We start from the raw sequence: 23,588 nt of genomic DNA on the forward strand, positions 1-23,588 counted from the left end.
TTTCTTCTGTCATTGGCCCCAAAGTAGGAAATGAGGCTATTTTAGAACTGGGATTCAGACTGCAAAAGGGAATAGCTGTAATTTGAAGGATATGAAAATCTTGTCCTTCCATGTTTTTTCTTGGATATAATTTGACATGAGACTGTTCTTAAAGAGATAGGATTGCAATCCACCTACAGTAACAATATATAATTTGAACAAAAAACTATAATCAGTGAAAAGCTATTGGGTTTACATAATGGCTCTTGCTTCACTCTCTTCCTGCTAGCTGAAGTGAATACTATCAATGAGAGCACAGAGATCCTTCACCTAAACCCATCAGTTATGACAGAGTATGTTGGGGATAATGTTGAGAAAAAAGCAGAATTTTGTGATCGTTCTTGTGAAGAGCTGGGATCTATGTTTACTGAACTCACTGGACTACGCATTGTTGTCAATGGTTTAACTGAACAGTTAGAAAAAGTGGTGAGTATACCCAGTCTGTTTAACTGTAAATGTTTCATCATACATATAGTACTTTCCAGCCTTGGGTTCAGATTGTTGTACTAAGGCAGTGTAAATGAGATCATTTTATCATTTAGAAAGCATCCCAAATGCTTTCTTCAAATGTTCTAAGAAAAGCCAAGAATAATGGAATAGAAACCTTGTAAGTAATATATCTCATTCATGACTGAACTATTACCTGACATAGCAGAGGTGGAGTGTCATTAAAAGATTGTGATTTAATTTTTTGCAGTAGGTAATACTTCTGTGCAGGATGCTAGGTGGCCAGACACACCTTCTTCCCTTTCATTCCTTTTCATCTGTTTTTCTGACCCTCTGTCTGTTGAGTATGCTGCATTCTCGTTGGGCTGTACTTGGATTATTCCTGACTCCTCCTTCATTTTTCTTGTCAAGATTTTCTTATATTTCTCTGAACTTTAGGGTTCCCTCCAAGATTGTTCATTTTTTTTCTTATGCATGACGGTGTCATTGCAGCCAGACTCAAGAACTGAATTAGATTTTGTGTAGGATTACAATTTTTTAAGCTCAGGGTAGGTGCCATTTGGAGTTTATACCTTACCTGCCAAAGTGCCTTGAGGTGGCATTGTACCATCTTGGGCCTTTGAAGCCTGCCAAATGCTCCCTTATGCAATTGATTCTCAATAACCAATACAGGAAAATTCCAATCTAAAACAAAAGGAGCCAAGGAGATCTTCTGTTGAGGGAGTTGGGTGGAATGATCTTTCAAACTGGAATGTCATTGGAGGCTGGAGTAGATAAGTAGGCAGCTTTGAGAGAGAAAGAGTGAAGAGAGGGCACAATGGATGGGGGCTAGATTTATCCTTTGCGCAAATGATAGCATAATCAAAATGTTTCTTTGCCTGCTTCCTTCTGTGCCATACATGACATTCACACATTGGGAATGGATCTCAGATAATCTGTTGTGTCTGAGTAATGAAGTCATCTTTCAGTTTAAGGAAGCTTAATCTGACTGGAAGAAAACCTTTTTCAGTAGAATTTGTTGTGAGCTTTGGAAGTTTGGCAAGCACTAATTATAGCATCAGTTGAAAAGTTTGAGCCCAGGGAAGTAATAGAGTCACTGAATTGTTGTTTCTTCTTCTTCTTCTTCTTCTTCTTCTTCTTCTTCTTCTTCTTCTTCTTCTTCTTCTTCTTCTTCTTCTTCTTCTTCTTCTTCTTCTTCTTCTTCTTCTTCTTCTTCTTCTTCTTCAGGTTTTTATGCTGGGAAGTGACTGTTCATCAGTTAAAACAGTAAAATTGCTCAGTGGTTCTCTCTTGACCTTTTCATTGCACAGACTGAGGTGAATGAGAAAATTGTGTCAGAACTGCTTGGCCCCAACAAAACACTCAAGAACCAGTCGGCGTGCTGGCAGGATGGCCGTGAATTTGCAAATAATTCGCGTTGGGTTGTGGATAGCTGCACAAAATGTCACTGCCAGGTGAGGCATGAATAAAAGTATGTCTGCATTTTTATATCATACACTTTTCTCCCACCCCTATTCACATAATTCATTGTTTTCCTTCTCTGCTATTTGTAAGGCCTCGTTGGACAGCCACTTTGCTTTCTTGCATTTCCTTTTCTTTGGGATGGTTTTTGTTGCTGCCTCCTGTGCAATGTTACGAGCCTATATCCAAAGTTCTCCAGGCACTCTGTCCACCAAATCAGGTTCCTTAAATCTGTTCTTCACTTCCACTGTGTATTCATAAGGGATTTGGTTTAGGTTATACTGTATCTGACTATCCCAGTGGTTTTTCCTACTCTCTTCAGTTTAAGCTTGAATTTTGCTATGAGAAGCTGATGATCAGAGCCACAATCAGCTCCAGGTCTTGTTATTACTGTTTGTATAGAGCTTCTCCATCTTTGGCTTCAGAGAATATAATCAGTCTGATTTCGGTATTGCCCATCTGGTGATTTCCATGTGTAGAGTCGCCTCTTGTGTTGTTGGAAAAGAGTGCTTGTGATGACCAGCTTGTTCTCTTGACAAAACTCTATTAGCCTTTGCCCTGCTTTGTTTTGAACTCCAAGGCCAAATTTACCTGTTGTTTCTTTTATCTATTGACTCCCTACTTTAGCATTCCAATCCCCTAGAATGAGAAGAACATCTTTCTTTGGTGTCAGTTCTAGAAGGTGTTGTAAGTCTTCATAAAATTGGTCAATTTCAGTCTCCTCAGCATTGGTGGTTGGTGCATAAACTTGGATTATTGTGATGTTAAAAGGTCTGCCTTGGATTCGTATTGAAATCATTCTATCATTTTTGAGATTATATCCCATTACAGCTTTTCCCATTCTTTTGTTGACTATGAGGGCTACTCCATTCCTTCTACGGGATTCTTGGCCACTGGACTAGATATGATAATAGTCTGAATTGAATTCGCCCATTCCTGTCACTTTAGTTCACTGACACCCAGGATGTCGATGTTTATTCTTGCCATCTCCTGTTTGACCACCTCCAGCTTCCCAAGGTTCATAGATCTTACGTACATTCCAGATTCCTATGCAGTATTTTTCTTTGCAGCATTGGACTTTCCTTTCACTTCCAGGCATGTCCACAGCTGAGTGTCCTTTCAGCTTTGTCCCAACAACTTCATTAGATCTGGAGTTACTTGTACTTGTCCTCCACTCTTCCCCATTAACATGATGGATGCCTTCTGCCCTGAGGGGCCCATCTTTCAGCATCATATCTTTTAGCCTTTTTTCTGTTCATGGGGTATTCTTGGCAAAGATACTGGAGTGGCTTGCCAATTCCTACTCTAGGTGGATCGCATTTAGCTGGAACTGTCCACTATGACCTGTCCATCATAGCATAGCCCATAGCTTCTCTGAGTTACTCAAGCCCCTTCACCACGACAAGGCAGCAATCCATGAAGACGTGATCTTTTAGAGATGGCCATAAATATTTGCTGTGATCCAAAGCACACTTATCAGTTCCATTATAAGAGTGACAATAACTGCTGCCATCTCTGCTAATGGAATAGGCTTTAAGCCAACCTCTTTCCCTGGTTAAATGCTACAGATTGTATCATACACAGGCTGGGGCCACACCATTTCCCTCAGTCCCCAAATGACAATGTTGATGCCTTTAATCCTTTCCTTTCAAATTTTTCAAAGTGGACACATTGCAAAGTCACGTTCCAATCATGTCCACTTTCTTTACTGACCGAGAACACTTTTAGACCAGTGAAGGTAACAGATATAATTGGAACTTTGCTTTGGAGTCATCATGCTGACTAAGGAGTTCTGCAGGTTGTAATCCAAAAAAGTAACTTTTCTGAGCTGCAGTTAGCTCCACAGTGTGCCTCTTGTGATGTGTCTTTGTCCCTAAAAAACAGTTTACTTAATCCCAGCATAATTCCTGCAATGACCACCCCATTTCTTTTAGGAGAATGTTCTACTGAATGATGGGACGTCTAGCTTGTCCAAACTTTGAACATTGGGTGTGTTTTGTTTCATTTGCATATAGAACTCCAAAACAGTGTGCAATAAAATTACATGCCCACCTGTGCATTGTGTCAGCCCGTCTTTTATTGATGGCGAGTGCTGTCCTGTCTGCTCTCACTGTAAGTATGACCTACTTGGACAGTGTATTTTTAAAACTTGCATGCAAGGCCATAGAGAGATAACTTGAAGCTTGGGTCATATGACAACCTCTTCCTTTACTTCTCATGCTGTTGACAGATAACATAGCATATTTAAGTATGTAGTGTGTCAAAAATATCAAGTGTATTATATAGTTTAGTATGTTGAATTTAATGATGGATTAATGAATAACGTTAATTTTAGTTTTTTAAGTAGGCAGCCATAGTTTCTGTAACAGAACACCAAAAATATTTTACAATCTTAGGAAATTACAGATCTTTGGAGTAGCTTTAATCATCCATGATTACTGATATTTATAGAAGAAATGAGAAAGTATTCTCATTTTTCTAATTTAAATAAGTTACATGATCCATGGTGGATGGGGGAGTCTTGGGTTGCAATCCAGAAAAGTTATATTTTCTATGATCTCATGTTATGCAAGGTAATAGCAACAAACATGACTAGGCTGTGTCCAGTACTGTGTACTGCATATTGGCATAAGAACAACTGCCTCTTTTTCAGGGAGCTGATAACACAATAGATAGTTTTTGGATTGTCCATACTTTTGGCTTGCTAAATGAATTGCAAAATTTAAAAGACTTTCACTTACAAATACTTGACACAGCAGAGTCCTTAATCCCCTTTGTAATTCTTTTGCTTTGTAGCTGATGATAGTGAAGAAGGCTGGTCTCCCTGGTCAGAGTGGACAGAATGCTCTGTCACATGCGGATCTGGCACCCAGCAGCGTGGACGCTCATGTGATGTCACCAGTAACACTTGCCGAGGCCCTTCCATTCAAACCAGAACCTGCTCCCTTGGCAAATGTGACAACCGCAGTAAGTGCTGTGTCTTTGCTTTCTTTTGCAATGCCTCCTTTACTATGGATCCTACCTTACATGCAAAAGAACTGTTTCCAGATTTTGGAGAACTGGGAGATAACAATACTGCTCTGTGTGACTCACATGGGAATCCTTGTGATTGCATGTCAAAATTCTGTCTTGCTAATTGCCGTTCAAAGGAGTAGTGAGACATGATCGTGTCTCACTGCTCCTTTGTGTAGAAACGGCTGACTAGATGATTGCACAGACTGAGAGACAGATGTAGCATCTATGACAATTTGGAATAAATGATTTAGTTATACTCACATTACTAGATGTCAAAGGGGATCTTCTGTTAGAGCCTTTGAGCTGACTTGTATTTTTATTTCCCCTGGTCAGTACGTCAGGATGGTGGTTGGAGCCACTGGTCTCCTTGGTCTTCCTGTTCAGTGACCTGTGGAGTGGGCAACATAACTCGTATACGTCTCTGCAACTCCCCCATACCACAGATGGGTGGGAAAGGCTGCAAAGGAAGCGGGCGTGAAACCAAAGAATGTGAAGGATCTCCTTGTCCAAGTAAGTTTGCTTGTCTGAACCTCCATTGTAAAATTAACCAGTAGCTTGGATATCAACATTTGTCAGGCTGAAAAGACTTTTTAGCACATCACTTCTGGTGCTCTGCCCCAAATAGCTGCTAAACTATTCCTTACTGATTTGTTATTTATTTATTTAATCAGCTGATCTTTTTTTAACCACATCTGAAATGAAAGCAGAGGCCAAAATCCTATTGCATAACATACATTCATAAGTTTGTTCCGTACAAATAAATGAAGACCATGTGTAACTGCACCAAGGATTGCGAGCTACCTGGAGAACTGAGGTGGAGAACAAACTGAAACGTATAAATTTGCTTATGTTATGCAACAGGATTTTGGCCAATGTGCTTCAAACTGGGATGAGAGAATTGAGAGATCCTTTTATTGAAGGGAAATCTGCTTGTGCAGCTCAGGATTTTTACCTAGAAGAGTAACCATTACAGTATTGGTTTGGAAAAAAGAGCTCATCTATAAAGCTGGCTTGTGATGCTGATAATTTCCTCCTACAAAAAATGGAGGAACAGACTAAAAAGCAAAAAAGCAAAGTGTGCTGCTTATATACCACGCCATTGTGCTTCAAGCACTCTCTGGGTGGTTTACAAGTTAATTATGCAGGCTACACATTGCCCCCTCAGCAAACTGGGTACTCATTTTACCAACCTCAGAAGGATAGAAGACTGAGTCAACCTTGAACCGACTACCTGGGATTGAACCCCAGGTCGTGAGCGCAGTTTTTGACTGCAGTACAGCAGTTTAACCACTGTGCCACGAGGCTCAGAAATAAATAGCTATCCTTGACTTGATTTTAGCTAATATATTTGGTGGAAGAAGTAGCAGTAAGGGATGCTTTGGGTGAAAGTGACCATGTTCTACTTGAGTTTTTGGTTTCAAAGGAAACAAAAGCAGAGTGTAGCTGCATGTGTATGCTGGATTTAAGGAAAGCCAATTTTAAGGAACTTAGAACAATAATAAGGAAAACCCCCGTGGCAGGAGTTTCTTAAAAAGGAAATTCTAAAGGCAGAATTATGAACAATTCCAGCAAGAAAAAAAAGAGGAAACAGCAAAAAAGAGAGGTGAAAATGACTTTACAAAAAACTTAGAGTGGATCTCAAAATAAATACAGAAGTGGAAGGAAGGCCAGTCCACAAAGGAAGAATACAGACAAGTAGAAAATAATTCCAGGTATGTTGTTGGGAAGGCAAAAGCTGAGAATGAGCTGAAAGTAGCAAGAGACACTAAAAGGAGCAACAACAAAACTGTTCTTCAGGTGCATGTGTAGCAAAAGACATAGAAAAGAAATAGTGGCTTGGCTACTCAATAGGGATGGAGAAATGGTAACAGATGACAAAGAAAAGGAAGAAGTGCATAGAAACTAGCAGAGAGCCAATTAAGATGTTCCAAGACTGAGAATATGTTCATATCTGCTGGCACCTGTAGTAAGTGTGGCTGCTACATTTTGTACCTGCTGAATTTCCATTCTTATTTCAATTGCAACCCTACATAGAGAGTGTTCCAGTGGTCTATTTTAGAGATTAAAATGCATGAACCACTGCTGCTTTCATTTCTTTTCCAGCTGGGCAATCAACTGAAGTTGATAAAATTAGTGGAACAATTTCAGCACCATCCTCTGGTAGCTGATGTATTGACTTGATTGTTCCATTTTGTTTGAGCTAATTTTTCTTGTTTTCTGGCTTATCTAGTCAATGGTCGATGGAGCCCTTGGTCTCCATGGTCTGCTTGCACAGTTACATGTGGTGGAGGAATACGTGAAAGATCTCGTCTCTGTAACAGTCCAGAGCCTCAATATGGCGGAAAGCCGTGTGCAGGAGATGTTTTACAGCGGGATATGTGCAACAAGCAGGACTGTCCAATTGGTGAGTATGGGATATCAAATATTGCCAGTCTTCATGTGAGATGTAGTATACCTAGCCTTTCTTCAAGATCAGCCTAATATTTTTGGAGAAGCCATAGCTTTGTGATAGCTCACACAGAAGGGCCCTTTTCTGTTTCCTGCCACTAGAAGCAAGAAACTATGCAGAGACATGGAGGAGAACCTTCTCTGCCCTGGCACTCTGGTTGTGGAACACCGTGCCTTAGGAAGCCGGATTGGCACTGATTTCACATCAGTTTTTATACCAAGAAAAAATCGGGCTCCACACTGAAATCTTTGGACAGAAGGCTCTTGGCTTGAGCAGTTTGCGGAGTTCAAAATTATACAATTGTATGCAGTCTCAGAGGGCTGTAAATCAGTGGTTCTTAACCTTAGGTTACTCAGGTGTTTTTGAACTGCAACTCCCAGAAACCCCAGCCAGCACAGCTGGTGGTGAAGACTTCTGGGAGTTGCAGTCCAAAAACACCTGAGTAACCAAAGGTTAAGAACCACTGCTGTAAATAGTTTAAATTGCTGCATGTGGTTTTAAATGTTTTCAGATTGCTTCTTGTTTACTCCCTGCCCTGAGGTCTTTTGAGGTGGAGTATAAAAATCAAATCAAATTCAAATTGAAATAGAAATGACATGATTTGCCTGTGAAAGGTCCAAGACAGAGTGCTTGGCATTTTTAAGAAACTCCTGCCATGGAGAACTGCTGCTACCAGATTCAAGTGGTCACTTCTAAGCTAGGATTCATAGTATCTAACTTTCACTGCTGTGGCTTTATAGTGGAGCTGGCCTGTTGTCAAACAGGTATGAGGTATAAACCCCAAATCCTCTTTGTGTTTTTTTTCCACTTGTACAATGGCCTGTTGCATGCACGGTTGTTGTCTTTTTGGCCAGTTTCACAAGCAGGTAATCAGTACCTCCTTGCAGACCTATCACCACTGTTGATTTCAATGTGGTCATCTCCAGTATGTTTAACGGCAAGCCAGAATGCCACAAAGCTACAATTGCTGATAGGATTCTGCCTGTTGTCTTGTATTGGTTAATACAGCCAATTGTTTATGTCTCCAAAGAATATTGGAAAGAAAATGTCCACATGTAAATGCTACAGTCTATTGTTCCCCCTTCGCTTTTTCCTTTTGCATTATCCCGTTGAGGAGAATAGTTTAGTCCTGCCCCAAATTATGGCATCTTTTATCTTTTGGCAGATGGATGTTTGTCAAATCCTTGCTTTCCGGGAGCAGATTGCAACAGCTACCCTGATGGGTCTTGGTCTTGTGGTGCATGCCCTGCTGGTTATCTTGGAAATGGAACATTCTGTGAGGACCTTGATGAGGTAGACACAGCTTCCTTTTGCATGGAACTGGTTCTTCAGTCTCTCCCATGGAAATACTTGTCCCTCCCAATGAGATAACTCAGTAATTTGTTTGTCTTTGTCTTTTGCTTTGGCAGTGTACAGTTGTGCCAGATGTTTGCTTTAGGTTGAATCAGAACCACCGTTGTGTAAACACAAATCCAGGGTTCCATTGTTTGCCTTGCCCTCCACGCTACAAAGGAACTCAGCCTTATGGGGTGGGATTAGAAGCTGCCCAGACAGAAAAACAAGTAAGTGTATTGACACCTGTAGCCTATAGTGGACATCTGGAACAAAAATGAGGCACAGAAGGGAGTGGAGATATTGGTCCTGGAGATTATAGAACTATGAGACTGAAAAGTGTAAAATTACATATTTAGAGTATGTGACATTACAAATCAAACTGAACTGGTTTAGAATTTTATGTCAGTAATTTCTTTAAATAACAACAAAAATTACATGAAATATTAATACTCACAAATGAATTAGGACCAAATTAAAAGGGCCATGAACAGAGCCAGTCCTCCCATTAGGCAGAGTATGGCAGTGTCTTTAGGCAGCAGGTATTGGGAGGTGGCAATTGGTGATGCTGGACAGAAGGACAAAGCTGTATGTCAGCAGTTTGCCTTGCATCTGAGGGCCATTTGGCTTATCCTGCATGTCTTAACCTAGCTAGCTGCCCTCAGAGGCTGTAGAGGATGCTGCCCTTGAAACCACTGGTCCAGTTGGCATTCATATGTAGAAGGATGTGCATACTGTGTCCTTTGTTTGGCAAAATGACTTCATTGCCTGCCTACAAGCTACAAGGTGCCTAGTGGAAAAACATTAAGTTTAGCCTTAGAGACACAGATTCTTGTTTAATAGGATCTCCTCAGTGCACTCTTGGAAGAACCAGTGTAACAAATATAATGGATATATTTTGTGAAATTATTTGACACAGCCATGTGTCTGCCTGCGTTCTTTTTCCCATTTCTTACTGGAATAGCAAACACATTCATTAATATTAAAACTTCTTGCAAAGTTGTCAGTCTGAAAAAGGAAGCACCAGTTGACACTTGTTGAAAGGAAATCACAGACCATTAGGTTGCCTCTCTGTTTTTACAACAATGGCATCTCACTTCTTGGTTAGGTGCTACATCCTTCAGTTGCTGCAAAGGAAAAGGGTGGGATTAGATGTTTCTGCCTCATAGTAAGTTTATATTAGTTAATGATATCCAGAAGTCTGCAGATGTGAGAGAGAAATTTTGTGAAGCCAAGATTTTAAATCAAAGCTTATTAAATCTGGGACCAACTGGAAGATATGCAGTCCAGAGCTCAGCAATTTTACAGGAAGTTGACATTTCCATTTATCTACCCATTTGATTTGTCAGAGATTTTGGATAATCATGTGCCATTTCAATAAAAAACAGTATCATGTTGACCTACCCCTGTGCCAGCCCTTTGAAAAGTGGGATTCTGCAGCTGGAAAGACACATTGTCTTTTCTTCCTCTTTTTATTCACATGTCAACTAAATTAAATGAAAAGTTTATTTTGAATTATTTAGTACTGTGTGGAAATGATTCATTGGTTGCCTAAAATTTTCCCTGTTATTTTCACATCCACAGACAGAAATGTATAGAGGTAGGAGAAGTTAGTTTTTATGGCTACCATTTCCACAATACCCCAGTCAACGTGGCCATAAACTAGTTCTTGAGTGTTCTGGGAACTGCAGTTCAAAAAGTAGCTTTTTCTATCTTCGCAGCTGTAGTTTAACTATGTAGCTTTTCCTAGTCCCCAAAGTCTATTGCCCTGTTCTTTTTTGTTTTTATATTACAATGAGAGAAAATTCAAAAAATCACCAAAAATTAAGGACGACTCAGAACAACATCAAATTAAGTTTGCATAGGGTTCAGGAGGTGGGCTAACGATTGCAAGCATTTAAAACCTGTTCCAAACATTGTAAGGCACTTTTACAGGAGTGAAAAAGGACTTCGCAAAGCCATTGAAATGTATTGAGTTGGCTTCAATACATTCCAATGGAGGAAACATTGTTTCACTCAACGATGTTTCCTATGGGTTTTTTCACTTAAAGACGGCAATCTGTTCCAACTGGAACGGATTAACCGGTTTTCAATGCATTCCTATGGGAAATGGTGTTTCACAGAACGATGTTTCACACAACGTTGATTTTTTTGGAACCAATTAACATCGTTGTGTGAGGCACCACTGTATTTGTTTTCAAACATTGTAAATTGTTATGATACTGTATAGAAGAAATCTATGAAATCTAGACATACCAATCAACTAAATTTCCTTGCAACTCTTAATATAATTTTTAAAATTAGGGGAGATGGGATTTATTGAAAGCATTCTCCTTCCCAATTTAACTGTAGTCCTGTGTTATAGTTTAATTATTCTAATGATTAATCTTGTACCACACCTACAATCCTGTATGTTTCCAATTAAGCATGGTTTGAATGACTTATGATCTCCTTTTCAGGTATGTGAACCTGCCAACCCTTGCAAAGACAAAACACATAACTGCCACAGGTCAGCAGAGTGCATCTACTTGGGGCATTTCAGTGATCCCATGTACAAGTGTGAGTGTAGGACTGGCTATGCTGGTGATGGGTTCATTTGTGGTGAAGATTCTGATCTGGATGGATGGCCCAATAATAACCTGGTCTGTGCTTCCAATGCTACTTATCATTGCATAAAGGTAAGTAAGAGGGGTATAGAATTTATTTAGTTAGTTAGTTACTTATTTAAAATATTTTTATACCATGTTTCTCCTTAAAAAGAACCCAAGGTTGCTATTTACATTTTAATGGAGATTATTAGAAGACTGTATTAGTAGCAACTTGGTGGCACGTAGGAGTAGGAGTAATGATAAAAGTAGTAGTAGTTGTTCAGCAGCAGTAGTAGTTATTATAAATAACTATAATTAGTTATCATTTTAGTCTAAAAGTATAGTGTAATTTAACCAAAGCTTGCTTTCTGTTACCACCTTAACAGGCATGAGAATTTATTGAATACAAATATGTTGTAGCTGTTTATATATTCATGTATTTTATGATGTAACCCGCCTAGAGTGGTCATAATTGACTAGATAGGTGGGATATAAATACAATAAATAAATAAATAAATAAATAAATAAATAAATAAATAAATAAATAAATAAATAAATAAAAAAATAAAAAAATAAATAAATAAATAAATTTTAATTTCCCTAGGAATATTGTTAGAATTTCTATTTTGAATTGCTTGGTGGTTTATTTTGTAGTCTGCTGGGGAACAAACTTTAATTAATGTTCATATACTTAATATGCAAAATGGAGGCATGTATCAGTCATGACACTTTCTTTTTGTATTTACAGGACAACTGTCCTCTTCTGCCTAATTCTGGACAAGAAGACTTTGATAAGGATGGAAAAGGTGATGCCTGTGATGAAGATGATGACAATGATGGTGTGGAAGATGATAAAGTAAGCTCTATTTTATCTTCATTAAGCCACCATCTTTTTATTTTCAGAAAAAAATCAAAATGGCCATCACCTTGAAGTTGTTAATATCTTTCCAATGTCCTGATTAGTGCCTGACCACCTTATCTATCTCCTGAGAAATCTATGTGCGGCACAGGAAGCAATAGTTAGAACTGGCTATGGAACAACTGATTGGTTCAAAATTGGGAAAGGAGTACGACAAGGCTGTATATTGTCTCCCTGCTTATTCAACGTATATGCAGATTACATCATGCAAAAGGCTGATGGAGGAATACCAAGCCAAAATTAAGACTTCCGGAAGGAATACCAACTGCAGATATGCAGATGATACCACTCTGATGGCAGAAAGTGAGGAGAAATTAAATAACTTCTTAATGAGGGTGAAAGAGGAGAGCACAAAAAATGGTCTGAAGCTCAACATTAAAGAAAACGAAGATCATGGCTACTGGCTCCATCACCTCCTGGCAAATAGAAAGGGAAGATATGCAAGCAGTAACAGATTTTACTTTCTTGGGCTCCATGATCACTGCAGATGGGGACAGCAGCCACAAAATTAAAAGACGCCTCCTTCTTGGGAGGAAAGCAATGACAAACCTTGACAGCATCTTAAAAAGCAGAGATATCACCTTGTCAACAAAAGTATGCATAGTCAAAGCTATGGTTTTCCCAGTAGTCATCCAAAGAATTGATGCTTTTGAATTGTGGTGCTGGAGGAGACTCTTGAGAGTCCCCTGGACTGCAAGGAGAACAAACCTATTCATTTTGAAGGAAATCAACCCTGAGTGCTCACTGGAAGGACAGATCCTGAAGCTGAGGCTCCAATACTTTGGCCATCTCATGAGAAGAGAAGACTCCCTGGAAAAGACCCTGATGTTGGGAAAGAGTGAAGAGAAGAGGAGAAGGGGACGACGGAGGATGAGATGGTTGGACAGTGCCACTGAAGCTACCAACATGAATTTGACCCAACTCCTGGAGGCAGTGGAAGACAGGAAGGCCTGGCGTTCTCTGGTCCATGGACACGACTTAACGACTAAACAACAAATGTCCTGATTTGTCTGAGCTGCATAGAAGGACATCACTGCTGTAAACTGTATAGCTTCAACTGCTGCACTGTTATTTAGTAGAACTGAGCAACACTCTTTTAATTTTTTTACTACATTTCCCAAATTTTTCCAGCCAGCATGACTTTTGTCTCTGTTGATTGGGGAATCCGAGGAGCTGCAGTCTAAAGAGTAACTTCTCTGAGCTGTGCATATACAGATGTTCCTAACTTTATATGCTCTGCATTGCAAGCCAACAAAGTGTTCAGAGAACAAAGTCTCATCTAATTTTACAGCTGCTTTATTAACTTGCACTGTTTAGTATCCACCTGGGGAAATATTTGAAGCTGAAATAATTTACTCTCAGGTAGTCCCCATTATATTTAACTGTCCAGGATGTGTGGGTTTTATATTGTGTTGTTGGAATATAAAAATTATTATTTGTTCATATTTACTTCCTACCTGCAAAAATCACAGAGAAATGTTGTCGATAAATGATAAGTGACTTGAGCCATGAGCTGCAGGCTCTTCCTCATACCATTGGGAATATTTGTTCTTAATTATATTTAATGTATGCAAAGGGAAGATTTTTACTGGAAAGATAGTAGTCTCTGAGCTGTGCCAATGCATTTTCTCTTTAATATTCTTTATCTTTCTAGGACAACTGTCCCCTTCTTTTTAATCCCCGTCAATTTGATTATGACAAGGATGAGGTTGGTGATCGATGTGATAATTGTCCTTACGTGCATAATCCTGCTCAGATTGACACTGATAATAATGGAGAAGGTGACGCGTGTGCGGTGGATATTGACGGAGATGGTACACTTTCATTTATTCTCATTTTCTTCTGCTTTTATTCCTCTTTGTAAAACTGGTCCTGAATAAGCTACTGCTCCCTGTCAAGCTTTCTTCCTCATGAGCAATTCTGGCCCCACCCATGCTAGGTCCTGCTTTAAAACATCCATACATTGATGGCCTTTGTTCCCAATCCAGCAAGTGGTACAAACAACAAGTCTGTTCACACATGTCAATTGTTTGCAGAATTTAGTATTCTGGAAACAGATTGAAACTTGACCAGTCTAACATATTTTTTTCAGGCTCATTTCCATGAAGCACATTTTATGACCACTGCTCCCTCTTGCTATACATCGACATCTCAACAATCTGTATTAAATCCTTCTAAGGTGCTAAGTACTTAAATGTATGTATTTCTAAGGAAGGTAGAAGCACAGAGTTAAATAATTTCTATTAACATGAATGGGATATAAAAATAGGACTGTGCTTTTAATTTTGTATGCTTGCCTTGTATGCTTGCCTTAGGTGGCTAACAAATAGCAAAATAAAACTTCCAAATCATCGTAAAATAATATTGGCTTAGAAAATAATATGATCAATAATATGATAAATTCCATTCATTTTAACCATAAAACCAGTCAACCCATTGTACACCTCCCAATGGGCAAAAGCTCATAACTTGGAGAAGCACTTTTTAAGAATGCCCTGTTCATTTGATATGTTAGTTTAATGAAGAATATAAATATTATGGTCTAGCAATAGCCATGTATGTATATAATTTACTGCATTTATCTAGGCCACCCAAATATGTGTTCTCTGGGCAGCTCAGAAGAAGTAAAAGAGTATAATACCATGAAATATTCATGCATAATATCCCTACATGGAGAACTACACTTGATGTGCCAGCTAAATCAAATGTCTTCACCCAAAATGCTTGCCAAAATGCCTTGGGAGAAGAGGAAAAAAGTATTCTGGATGGTGGAATAACAAAGATCCCAAATTACATTTCTGGCTCTGGGAGAGAGGAAAGAACCCAATAGTGATATTTAAGGTTATTAAACTGGCAAAATAGACCTGAACAGTAGCCCAGTGCTCAAAAATCTACCAACCCAAACATCTTTGGTGTTTTTGCAGTGACTCTAGCATTGTGGGTTTTGGCAGGATTTAGAAGCAGAAGCCTCTATATCCCAAAAATGTTGCTGGAATATTTCCTGGCAGTTCAATCCTTAGTTTTCAGTACTAAGGGAAATATGATTCAATAAATACGTGAAATGTTAGATCTGTCTATCAGGAGAATCTTTAAACTTTTGAAGGTTTTCCATAGCATAACATTTATATCAACACTCAAGGTTATTTTTAAAGGCATTTACATTTAATATTTTCTAAATCAATAAGGCAGCTAGACAATTAAATTGTTATCATGTTTCATTCTAATTTAATAATAAAAATTAAATGCATATCTTTAAAAAAACTAATACACGCACACATTATTGATCCAAAGATAATTGAAATCAGAAACTGGACACCATATAACTCAGGTCAGTTCAGGAGATTTTGTAATGCATTTCAAAAAGAATGGCTTATATCTTGAATGTGCAGAAGGCAGAGGAAGTACTGGTAGGTCTGATTGTTATTTGCAGTATCACCATGTTTTTGGATTCTCAATAGTTTAGTAATATCAACAACCAACATGGGCGTAGATAGATAATAAATTTGCCACAAAATAACAGGCAAATGTTCTTGACCTGCAATTTTTGCTATATGTTCATGCAGCTGTTTTTGTGGTAAGGAATCCAGCAGAAAATAAGAGATAAACTGGGACAACTCACTTTGATGTGTCATCCTAAAGGCATTTAACCAATGTGAAGCTAGACAGACAGCCCGCCGACTATCTAGTATTTGTAACCTCTGAAATGTGGATTCAGTTATGGGAAGACTTGTCCTGCCAAGCCTTCCTAACTTAACAGGCACAGGAAAACACAACAGTACTGTATGTTCAAGACGTTCTGTGTGCTTCATGCCACTGCCTTGATGAGGCCCAGATTTCAGTCCCAAAATGGCCATGAGACTCAGTGGCTCTCCTTCCCTGATTTTCCTTATTGGAATTCCATGATAATAAAACTGAAATATGCCCTGCTTATAACTAGTTCTAGTTCTTGAAAACTGAATGTTGTTCCATGTAATATGAATGTATGATTTTATTTGCACTGTTTTCATTTTAATTCTGGCAGATGTTTTCAATGCACGAGATAACTGTCCATATGTCTACAACACTGAACAGACAGACACAGATGGGGATGGAGTTGGCGATCACTGTGATAACTGCCCATTAGTACACAATCCTGACCAGGTAAATGGCCTGGTGCTTCTTTATTGGGGTTGAATAAAACCACTTAGGAATGACTTTAAAAAATTCTGTCTTTATTCACTGTAGAGATGCCATAGATTACTATGCAGTTCAGGATTTGTGGAGAAACAGTACTTTTGCTCACTATCAAGGATGCTTCAACAGTGCATGATGCTCTTTGAAAGGCACAAATGCATAACTGTTTGTCAGGGGAAGACTATTCCATTGTTGGGAAGATAATATCTAACTCATTCCACTCACTGCATGCAAATGAAGGCTTCTTTTTTAGGAACTATTCCCACTTGAGAGTGTGTTCACTTGTACATGTTTGCCATTCAATAATTTCTGCCTGAAGTGATGACCAGTATGAATGAAAAAGCTATCATACATCTAGCACCACAGATGGAAATTACACATTGCTGTGCTTTCCACTTTTCATTTTGAGCTGAGATATGTCTCTTTTTTTTGGTGAGATACTTGCACGTGTGAATTATCTCTGAGTGGTTAAGACTAACAAGATTAGATAGCCATGTTTCTGATAAGAGTTCTACTTTGTACTTTCTTTGGTCACTAGTTTCAGTGATGTCGAAGGAGAAATGGCATTTGGTATTTTATAACTAGAGATTTGAAAATTGGTTTGTGCTTTCTGTTTGGTCAGCATCATGAAGAGGGGGTTAGGAATGGGTGACAAAAAGTCCAAATGGAATTTCCTGTGGCAGAAATGATATAATAATAATAAACCAAGCCATCAGAAATATTTATTTAATTTATTTATAGATGAGCTTTCTTCCATCGTGAAATTCAAAATGGGCTACATATGTTCCCATGCAATTTCCCATCTATCCATTGACTAGACCCAGATGTTCAGTCAAATGGTTGCTTCATTTGCCCTTGAGTCAGATCCTACCATCTTTGGTACTGTAAAATCTGTTGAGGCAAAATTCATGAGACAGAGTATCCTATCCTGCTTAATTGTAGGGACACCCTTTGGAGACAAACAAGGGAGGCTCATTTTATAGTTATTCAGGGAACTAAAATATTCATCGCAAAAAGTGAATGATGCAGTTTGCTTTCCATAGAGTTCATATAAACAGATTCTTAGCATTGGTGTGTGTGTGTGCGCGTAATGGGAGTTGGGTTAACATTCATGCTATATTTCTATGCATATAAGTGGCACAAAGTGTGGGAGAGCATATGTGTGTGCCTGCATGAATATGTGCTTTTTTATTTGGCCCACCAGGCATTTTAAAATTAGGAACATAAGTTCTAGAACACATGGGGCTTTCCAGCCTTCCATTATAACAGTACTGTGTTTTATGTATTCATAATTCAATCTGGCAAATATTATATATCACCTAGTTTACATAGAATTTTAGTAATATGATGCATGATTGCATTAAAAGCAAATATTAATGGCAAACTATATTGTTTCATGTTAATTAAATGCCCAAGTTGTTGTGTTTTTTAAGCCCAGTTCCCCCATTTTTGAAAGTTGCAGCATGAAATACTTGCCTTTGATTTGCGTGAATAGTTTGGAATTCAAAATTTGCACAAAATCATTGCTGTTTCCTTCTCTGTGGTTATGAAAATACTAGACACCATGGAAATCAATAGCAGTAGCTCATATTTTAAGAATGTTGCCTGGCCAAAGATGTTTTTCACAAGCTAGCTCCTGATTTTCTTATCTGCCAAATGTTATAAAGGGACTTAAGACTGGAAAGGACTTAAGACTGGAAAGGGGATCTGTTGGGACCAGGACATTTCTCTTCATTAAAATGGCAACATCATATTTTCACCTTCCCATTGTCTCAACTGCTTCTGTAGAGCAAATGCTGGATGTTTACATTATAACCAGGAGCTGCACTAAAGCTTCACTGCCTGAGTTAGGCTATATTTAGAAACTTTTTGTTGGAAATAATAGTAGAAATGAAAGATGTTTGAAAATGTCTAGCTATCTTTAGTTTGATTTTTTGGGGTTAGCCAGCCTTTGTTTTTTCCAGGAACTAGAACAATAATCAGTGTAAGCCAGTAGCCCACTTTGTACGTTCTCTCTTCACATGGTTGCCATTGTGTGAGAGGAATAGAAGAGGGTTGCATTCATTAGCTCCTCCCCTTCATTCAGATACCTATTTCCTGTGTTGAGGGTAGAGAGGAAGTGTAAGCCAAGTAGTGTGCACTATGCAAGGAGTCTCTCCATGTGCTTCAGAACCCTGTGAAACCAATCCAGGTGTTTCCTTGTCTAGATAAGGCTCCCCATTTCAGGCATGTGGAAAGTGCTGGAGGTGGGTGACAAGGACTTGACAATGGGGTTCAATGACATAAAAAGTCAATAAGAGTAGTATTTCCAAAACTTCCCTGAAGATGTAGAGGCACACTTCACAACTCTAGGTTTGCTTTTAGGCTAGAGATGGGTAAACAGTAGCCCATGAGCCACAAGTGCTCCCTCCTTTACCTACATGTGGGCTCCCAGCCCACAACATCCACCATATTAATATATGTTCATTTGTGCCCTTTAAGGGAACTAAGGGGCAATTTTGCCATGTTTGGGGCCTCTGGGAGCCCCTTTCTTTGGTATGTGCTATCAAGTTGCACCCTACTTATAGCAACTTTTATAGGGCTTTCAAGATGTGTGAGATATTTAAAGAGTGGTCTTACCAGTTCCACATCTCCAGTGTGTTTTCCATGTCCTTATGGGGATTTCAATGAACGTCTCTTGAGTACTAGTCTTCCATTTTACTACATATACTATGCAGGCAGTCCTCAGAACTCCCTGCCCAAAAAAAGAAAAGATTTTCGACCACTAGGGGAATTAGGGGAATTTGTCAGGATATAAGTGTCTATGTTTGTGGCAGTGAATTCTTGATATTTATTATTAGGGAGAGGATTTCTGTGACATGTCATATTTTTTTCTGCAACCTAACTTTGAGCTTATGGGTGGGTTTGAACATGTTTATGTTCAAACATAATGTTTAATCTAGTGAGGTGTTTATGAGTAATCATAAACAGGTTTGAACTTGCTTATAGGTTCAATTGTAGGTTGCAGAGAAAATGTGAAATGTCATAGAAATTTGTTGTATCTAAATAAATAAATATAATATTTTATTAAATTAATAAACTGTATTGTTAAATAAAAATAATTTTAAAAGTTAATTAGTTCCTTAGGCCACGTCCATTCTCATTTCAGCCTTGCCCCATGGCAGCTCCTGAGCTGCCAGCCAATCTGAAACATGGCTTTGAGCCCCAACAAAGTCACCCACCACCTGCTTTAGCCTATGTCAGGGTAATAATAGCTTTAACATGCTTCCCCATTTTGTATCTCTGATTCCAGTCTTCCTCCTGCTTGTAAGGAAGTTAGTTGAGAACAGCAATCCATCAGGAGAAGTACAGATCACTTCCTCTTAAATGCTTGATTCACTTGCTTTTTGGGCATGGAATGATATCTGATACAGAGCTAAGTAGGAACTAATAGAACAAAGGCATGATGGACAGCCTTCTCTGTGGCTGGCCACAGGAGTGCTTGTCATTTTCCCAATTGATATATTTCTTGCAGCATGCTAATCAGTTTCTCATAGCACTGTAGTTGCACCAGTTGTATTTATTTTAAAAGTAGATGTCGGACACTGAAACTTCATCTTTTCATGAATGAAACATAATTAAGCAATTGAAGTAAGCACCATGATTCAAAATCTAATTTTCACGGTCTTATTCTTCTTATACGTGTTTCAAATAACGTCCTGATTTCTAAAATATCTGAAATGCATTACTGTAATGTAAATTTTTTATCATTTGAAGGATTAACACTGGAAAATAATTCCACCTTTTTACGCTTTTAGCATGATGTGGATAATGACCTGGTTGGTGACCAGTGTGACAACAACGAGGACATAGATGATGATGGTCACCAGAATAACAAAGATAATTGTCCGTACGTTTCCAACGCCAATCAGGCTGACCATGACAAGGATGGTAAAGGGGATGCTTGTGATCCTGATGATGACAATGATGGTATTCCAGATGACAGGGACAATTGTCGCCTCACGTTCAATCCTGACCAGAAGGATTCTGATGGTAGGCTACTCCATAATCACAAAGTTTGCTGGAGAAAATGAACAGATGCCACCTCCTTATCTTGTTTTCCATATGTAAGCCATTAATATAATTATTTCTAGTGGCTTCTCGGGCAAGATACAAACAAAATATGAAGAATATTCCCTAAATTAGGATTAGAAAAAGTGTTCCAGCATTCCTTATAAATAGATATGCTGAGTTGATCTGATGGGAGTTATGGTACGGTGGCATCTGGGGGCCTCACTTTGCCCACTCTTTGTTAAATTTAAGCTGAGCATGTGTGTCAAAAAAACCAGCCAATCTTACCTGTTTATGTTACAGATCAATCTATTTTATGTGTCCATTGCTATTGACTCATTTTAGGTGCTATATGCAGTTTCTAGCATTGTAGGATTCATAAATGTGATTACTAGATAGACTAGATTTATAGCACACTCTTTTTTCATGAATTTGACTCATTTTGCATAGTCTCTTTCTCAAGGTGACCTGAAATCTTTTAACACTCATGTTGCAGCATCTCCTGTTGGCTGAATATTCTGGATATAATTAAGCATGACAGAAATGATTCAACAGATTGTCAAGTTATGCTCAGATTATACCAGTATCTTATAGACCAATGACAATTAATTTTTTAGAAAACCACACAGACTGTTTATGGGATAGCCTCATGGCATAAGGAGCATTTGCCTTGATATGTTTTTGGACTACATTTCCCATACTTCCTTGCAATTGGTCATGATGGGCGGGGTGGATGGGAATCATGGGCAGAACATCTCGCAGTCCAAAGGCTGTTCACTCTTGTTTTGTGGAGAAAAGGAAGGAAACTTAATGGTTAATGAGAAGAATTACAAAAGTGAGGGAGTATATTTGGGATCACTCAGACTTGCATCAAAGGGATACCCAAATGCAGCCTTTTACTGGAAATTTCATGTAGCTATCTTGACTGTAGCTATCTGAATAAATAATGTTAGATGGATTTAGAAGCTGAAGTTCAAAAAGCAAGAAGGCCAATCCCCAGATTAGTTGGTCCAGAACAGTAAAATTTTAGCCTACTGAGTAACATTTTATTTTACTCTATTTTTGTCCCACGGAACCAGGGATGGGCAACTTTCAAAGACCTGGGAGTGATTTCCCCTTTTCCCTGTACCTCTGGAGGCTACTCCAGTTTTTTTAAAAAAAGCTATTGTGAGCCTAAAACAGGTCTAGGAATCTGAAACAGCCTATAAATGATTACTTCTACCCCGCCTTTGAAGGGAGCATGCTTGACCATTTGAAAATCAAGAATGTTGTTTTCAGCATAAGGGGCCCTTGGAGCACTGTTTGGACAACATACATCCTCTGACCCACACTTTGCCACTCTTGTGCTAAATCAGTGTCATCTGTTGTCCATCATGGTTAAATGAGAAAGCTGAGTCTGAGTCTCCTTGATGTAGTCTGATGCTGAAGACATTGGCTCTCAATCTGGCACACTAGAATGGTATTCATGTGATTCTAGTTATATATCTATTCTGCCCATGTGATTCCAATCACATGGTGTAGCTGGAGTATTAGTTCTTCCCAGGTTTTTGAGTAGCTTGACAGATACCCACTGGATAATCTGTGTTGTTTATGCCTCCTTTGTTAAGGTTCAGATTGTTAGGATCCCATCAAAGAACAAAATTGAATGATAGTTCTCTTCTGCAGCCTGAAAAACTACCTTGTAGACAGATGCTTTTCTAAATTTCTTAAAAGTGAAGCAGTCATGACAGCAGCAATTAGCACTATAGGGAATTTGAAGAACATGTGCACTGAGTAATTAGAACCTCATTTGGGCAACAAAATTGCTTCTTTGAAGTTGGAAAAGGGAATAAAATAAGAACACACATTTCCCACTTACATGTTAAGACAAACACATCCAGGAGCATACAGCTGATCAGAATTTGGAGCTCATCTTGGCTACCAGCCAGGCAGCTAGTGAGAAGAATGTGGAACCATTTCCCCCCCCCCCCACTCCAAAAGATGAACTGTAGAAAGCATTGGGATGCCTTTCAAGGGTTTTCATGATCTCTGTGTGTGGTTATTGTGTATGTGTGTTTTAACTTGGCTGTTGCACAAAAAGTCAGTTATTGAAGTTTAAAGTGGTAGACACAGTTTTAAAAGGACATGCTTCTGAAACATGCGATATGGTTCTCTGTTGATTAGATACATTAATGTCAACTCATAATAGGAAGGGAGAAAATTATAGTTAGTGGTAAAAAACAGGCTGAGAATTCTACTTTAAGCTTTTCATTTTAAAATATTTCAAGCCCCCCTTTGGCTGAAATAATTAGTTGAGAAATACATTGGAAATACCTCGTGGAATATCAGAAACTGATGGGAGACAAGGAACCCATATATGGATGTTACTTCTCACACAAACTGAACAGTTTGGAAAAATGTGGTAGATGGTTTGTGGGTGAGTTTATTTAAATTGTGTACCACAGTAAATCGTACTAGAGTAGACCCAATGAATAAATGTTTTACCAAATCAACACCTCCATATGTTTTATTGATTCAAATGGACCTACCAACTTCAATTTACTTTAGAATAGGAAGTTGTAGTTAAAGTACTGTAGATCTATTTGGATCAATGGAACTTAGACAGGATATGGCTCACTACATCTCAGTTTATTCATTAGACCTACTCTTGTGCTATTTCCTATGCGAAGCAACAAGATTTTGGCCATTGTGAACTAATGGGGAGTAATTTGCAAATTTTCAGTCCCTGAATTCAAGAGACATTGATGGCATTTTAGTGACCTTTGACATCTACTGTAATATCTACTGTTCTTCTGTTTATATACCTTTTATCCCAAAATATTATAGCTATTATAGTGAGAAGCAGCTGTCAATGAGTTTACTCTAATTCCACTAGTAAGGCTTCTCTATACTAGGACTGTTCATTCAAATAGATAAATAATGTATTAATCAACTGAGACTTGGCTGTTGCGAGTTTTTTGGGCTCTTTGGCCATGTTCTGAAGGTTGTTCTTCCTAACGTTTAGTCAGTCTCTGTGGCCGGCATCTTCAGAGGACAAGAGTAGCACTGAGACTTCATTGTAGCCATATTCCAAGGTTTAGGAAAAAATATTTAGTTCATCACTGCTATTTTTGCA

At 38.6% G+C, this 23,588-nt stretch overlaps 1 protein-coding gene across 1 annotated transcript in view; it reads left to right on the forward strand.

Moving 5' to 3' along the window:
* Positions 1-23,588, forward strand: part of THBS2 (thrombospondin 2) — a 52,105-nt gene that overhangs the window by 13,214 nt on the left and 15,303 nt on the right. Inside the window, exons 5-17 of the mRNA XM_078383171.1 lie at positions 269-465; positions 1,797-1,940; positions 3,963-4,059; positions 4,744-4,914; positions 5,296-5,472; positions 7,193-7,366; positions 8,577-8,704; positions 8,821-8,973; positions 11,203-11,421; positions 12,080-12,187; positions 13,905-14,064; positions 16,272-16,390; positions 20,221-20,455. Coding sequence (XP_078239297.1) covers positions 269-465; positions 1,797-1,940; positions 3,963-4,059; positions 4,744-4,914; positions 5,296-5,472; positions 7,193-7,366; positions 8,577-8,704; positions 8,821-8,973; positions 11,203-11,421; positions 12,080-12,187; positions 13,905-14,064; positions 16,272-16,390; positions 20,221-20,455 — 2,082 coding nt within the window. The remainder of the gene's footprint in view (positions 1-268; positions 466-1,796; positions 1,941-3,962; positions 4,060-4,743; positions 4,915-5,295; positions 5,473-7,192; positions 7,367-8,576; positions 8,705-8,820; positions 8,974-11,202; positions 11,422-12,079; positions 12,188-13,904; positions 14,065-16,271; positions 16,391-20,220; positions 20,456-23,588) is intronic.

The sequence above is a fragment of the Pogona vitticeps genome, chromosome 1, assembly GCF_051106095.1.
Source record: "Pogona vitticeps strain Pit_001003342236 chromosome 1, PviZW2.1, whole genome shotgun sequence".
NCBI classification, from domain to species: domain Eukaryota; kingdom Metazoa; phylum Chordata; class Lepidosauria; order Squamata; family Agamidae; genus Pogona; species Pogona vitticeps.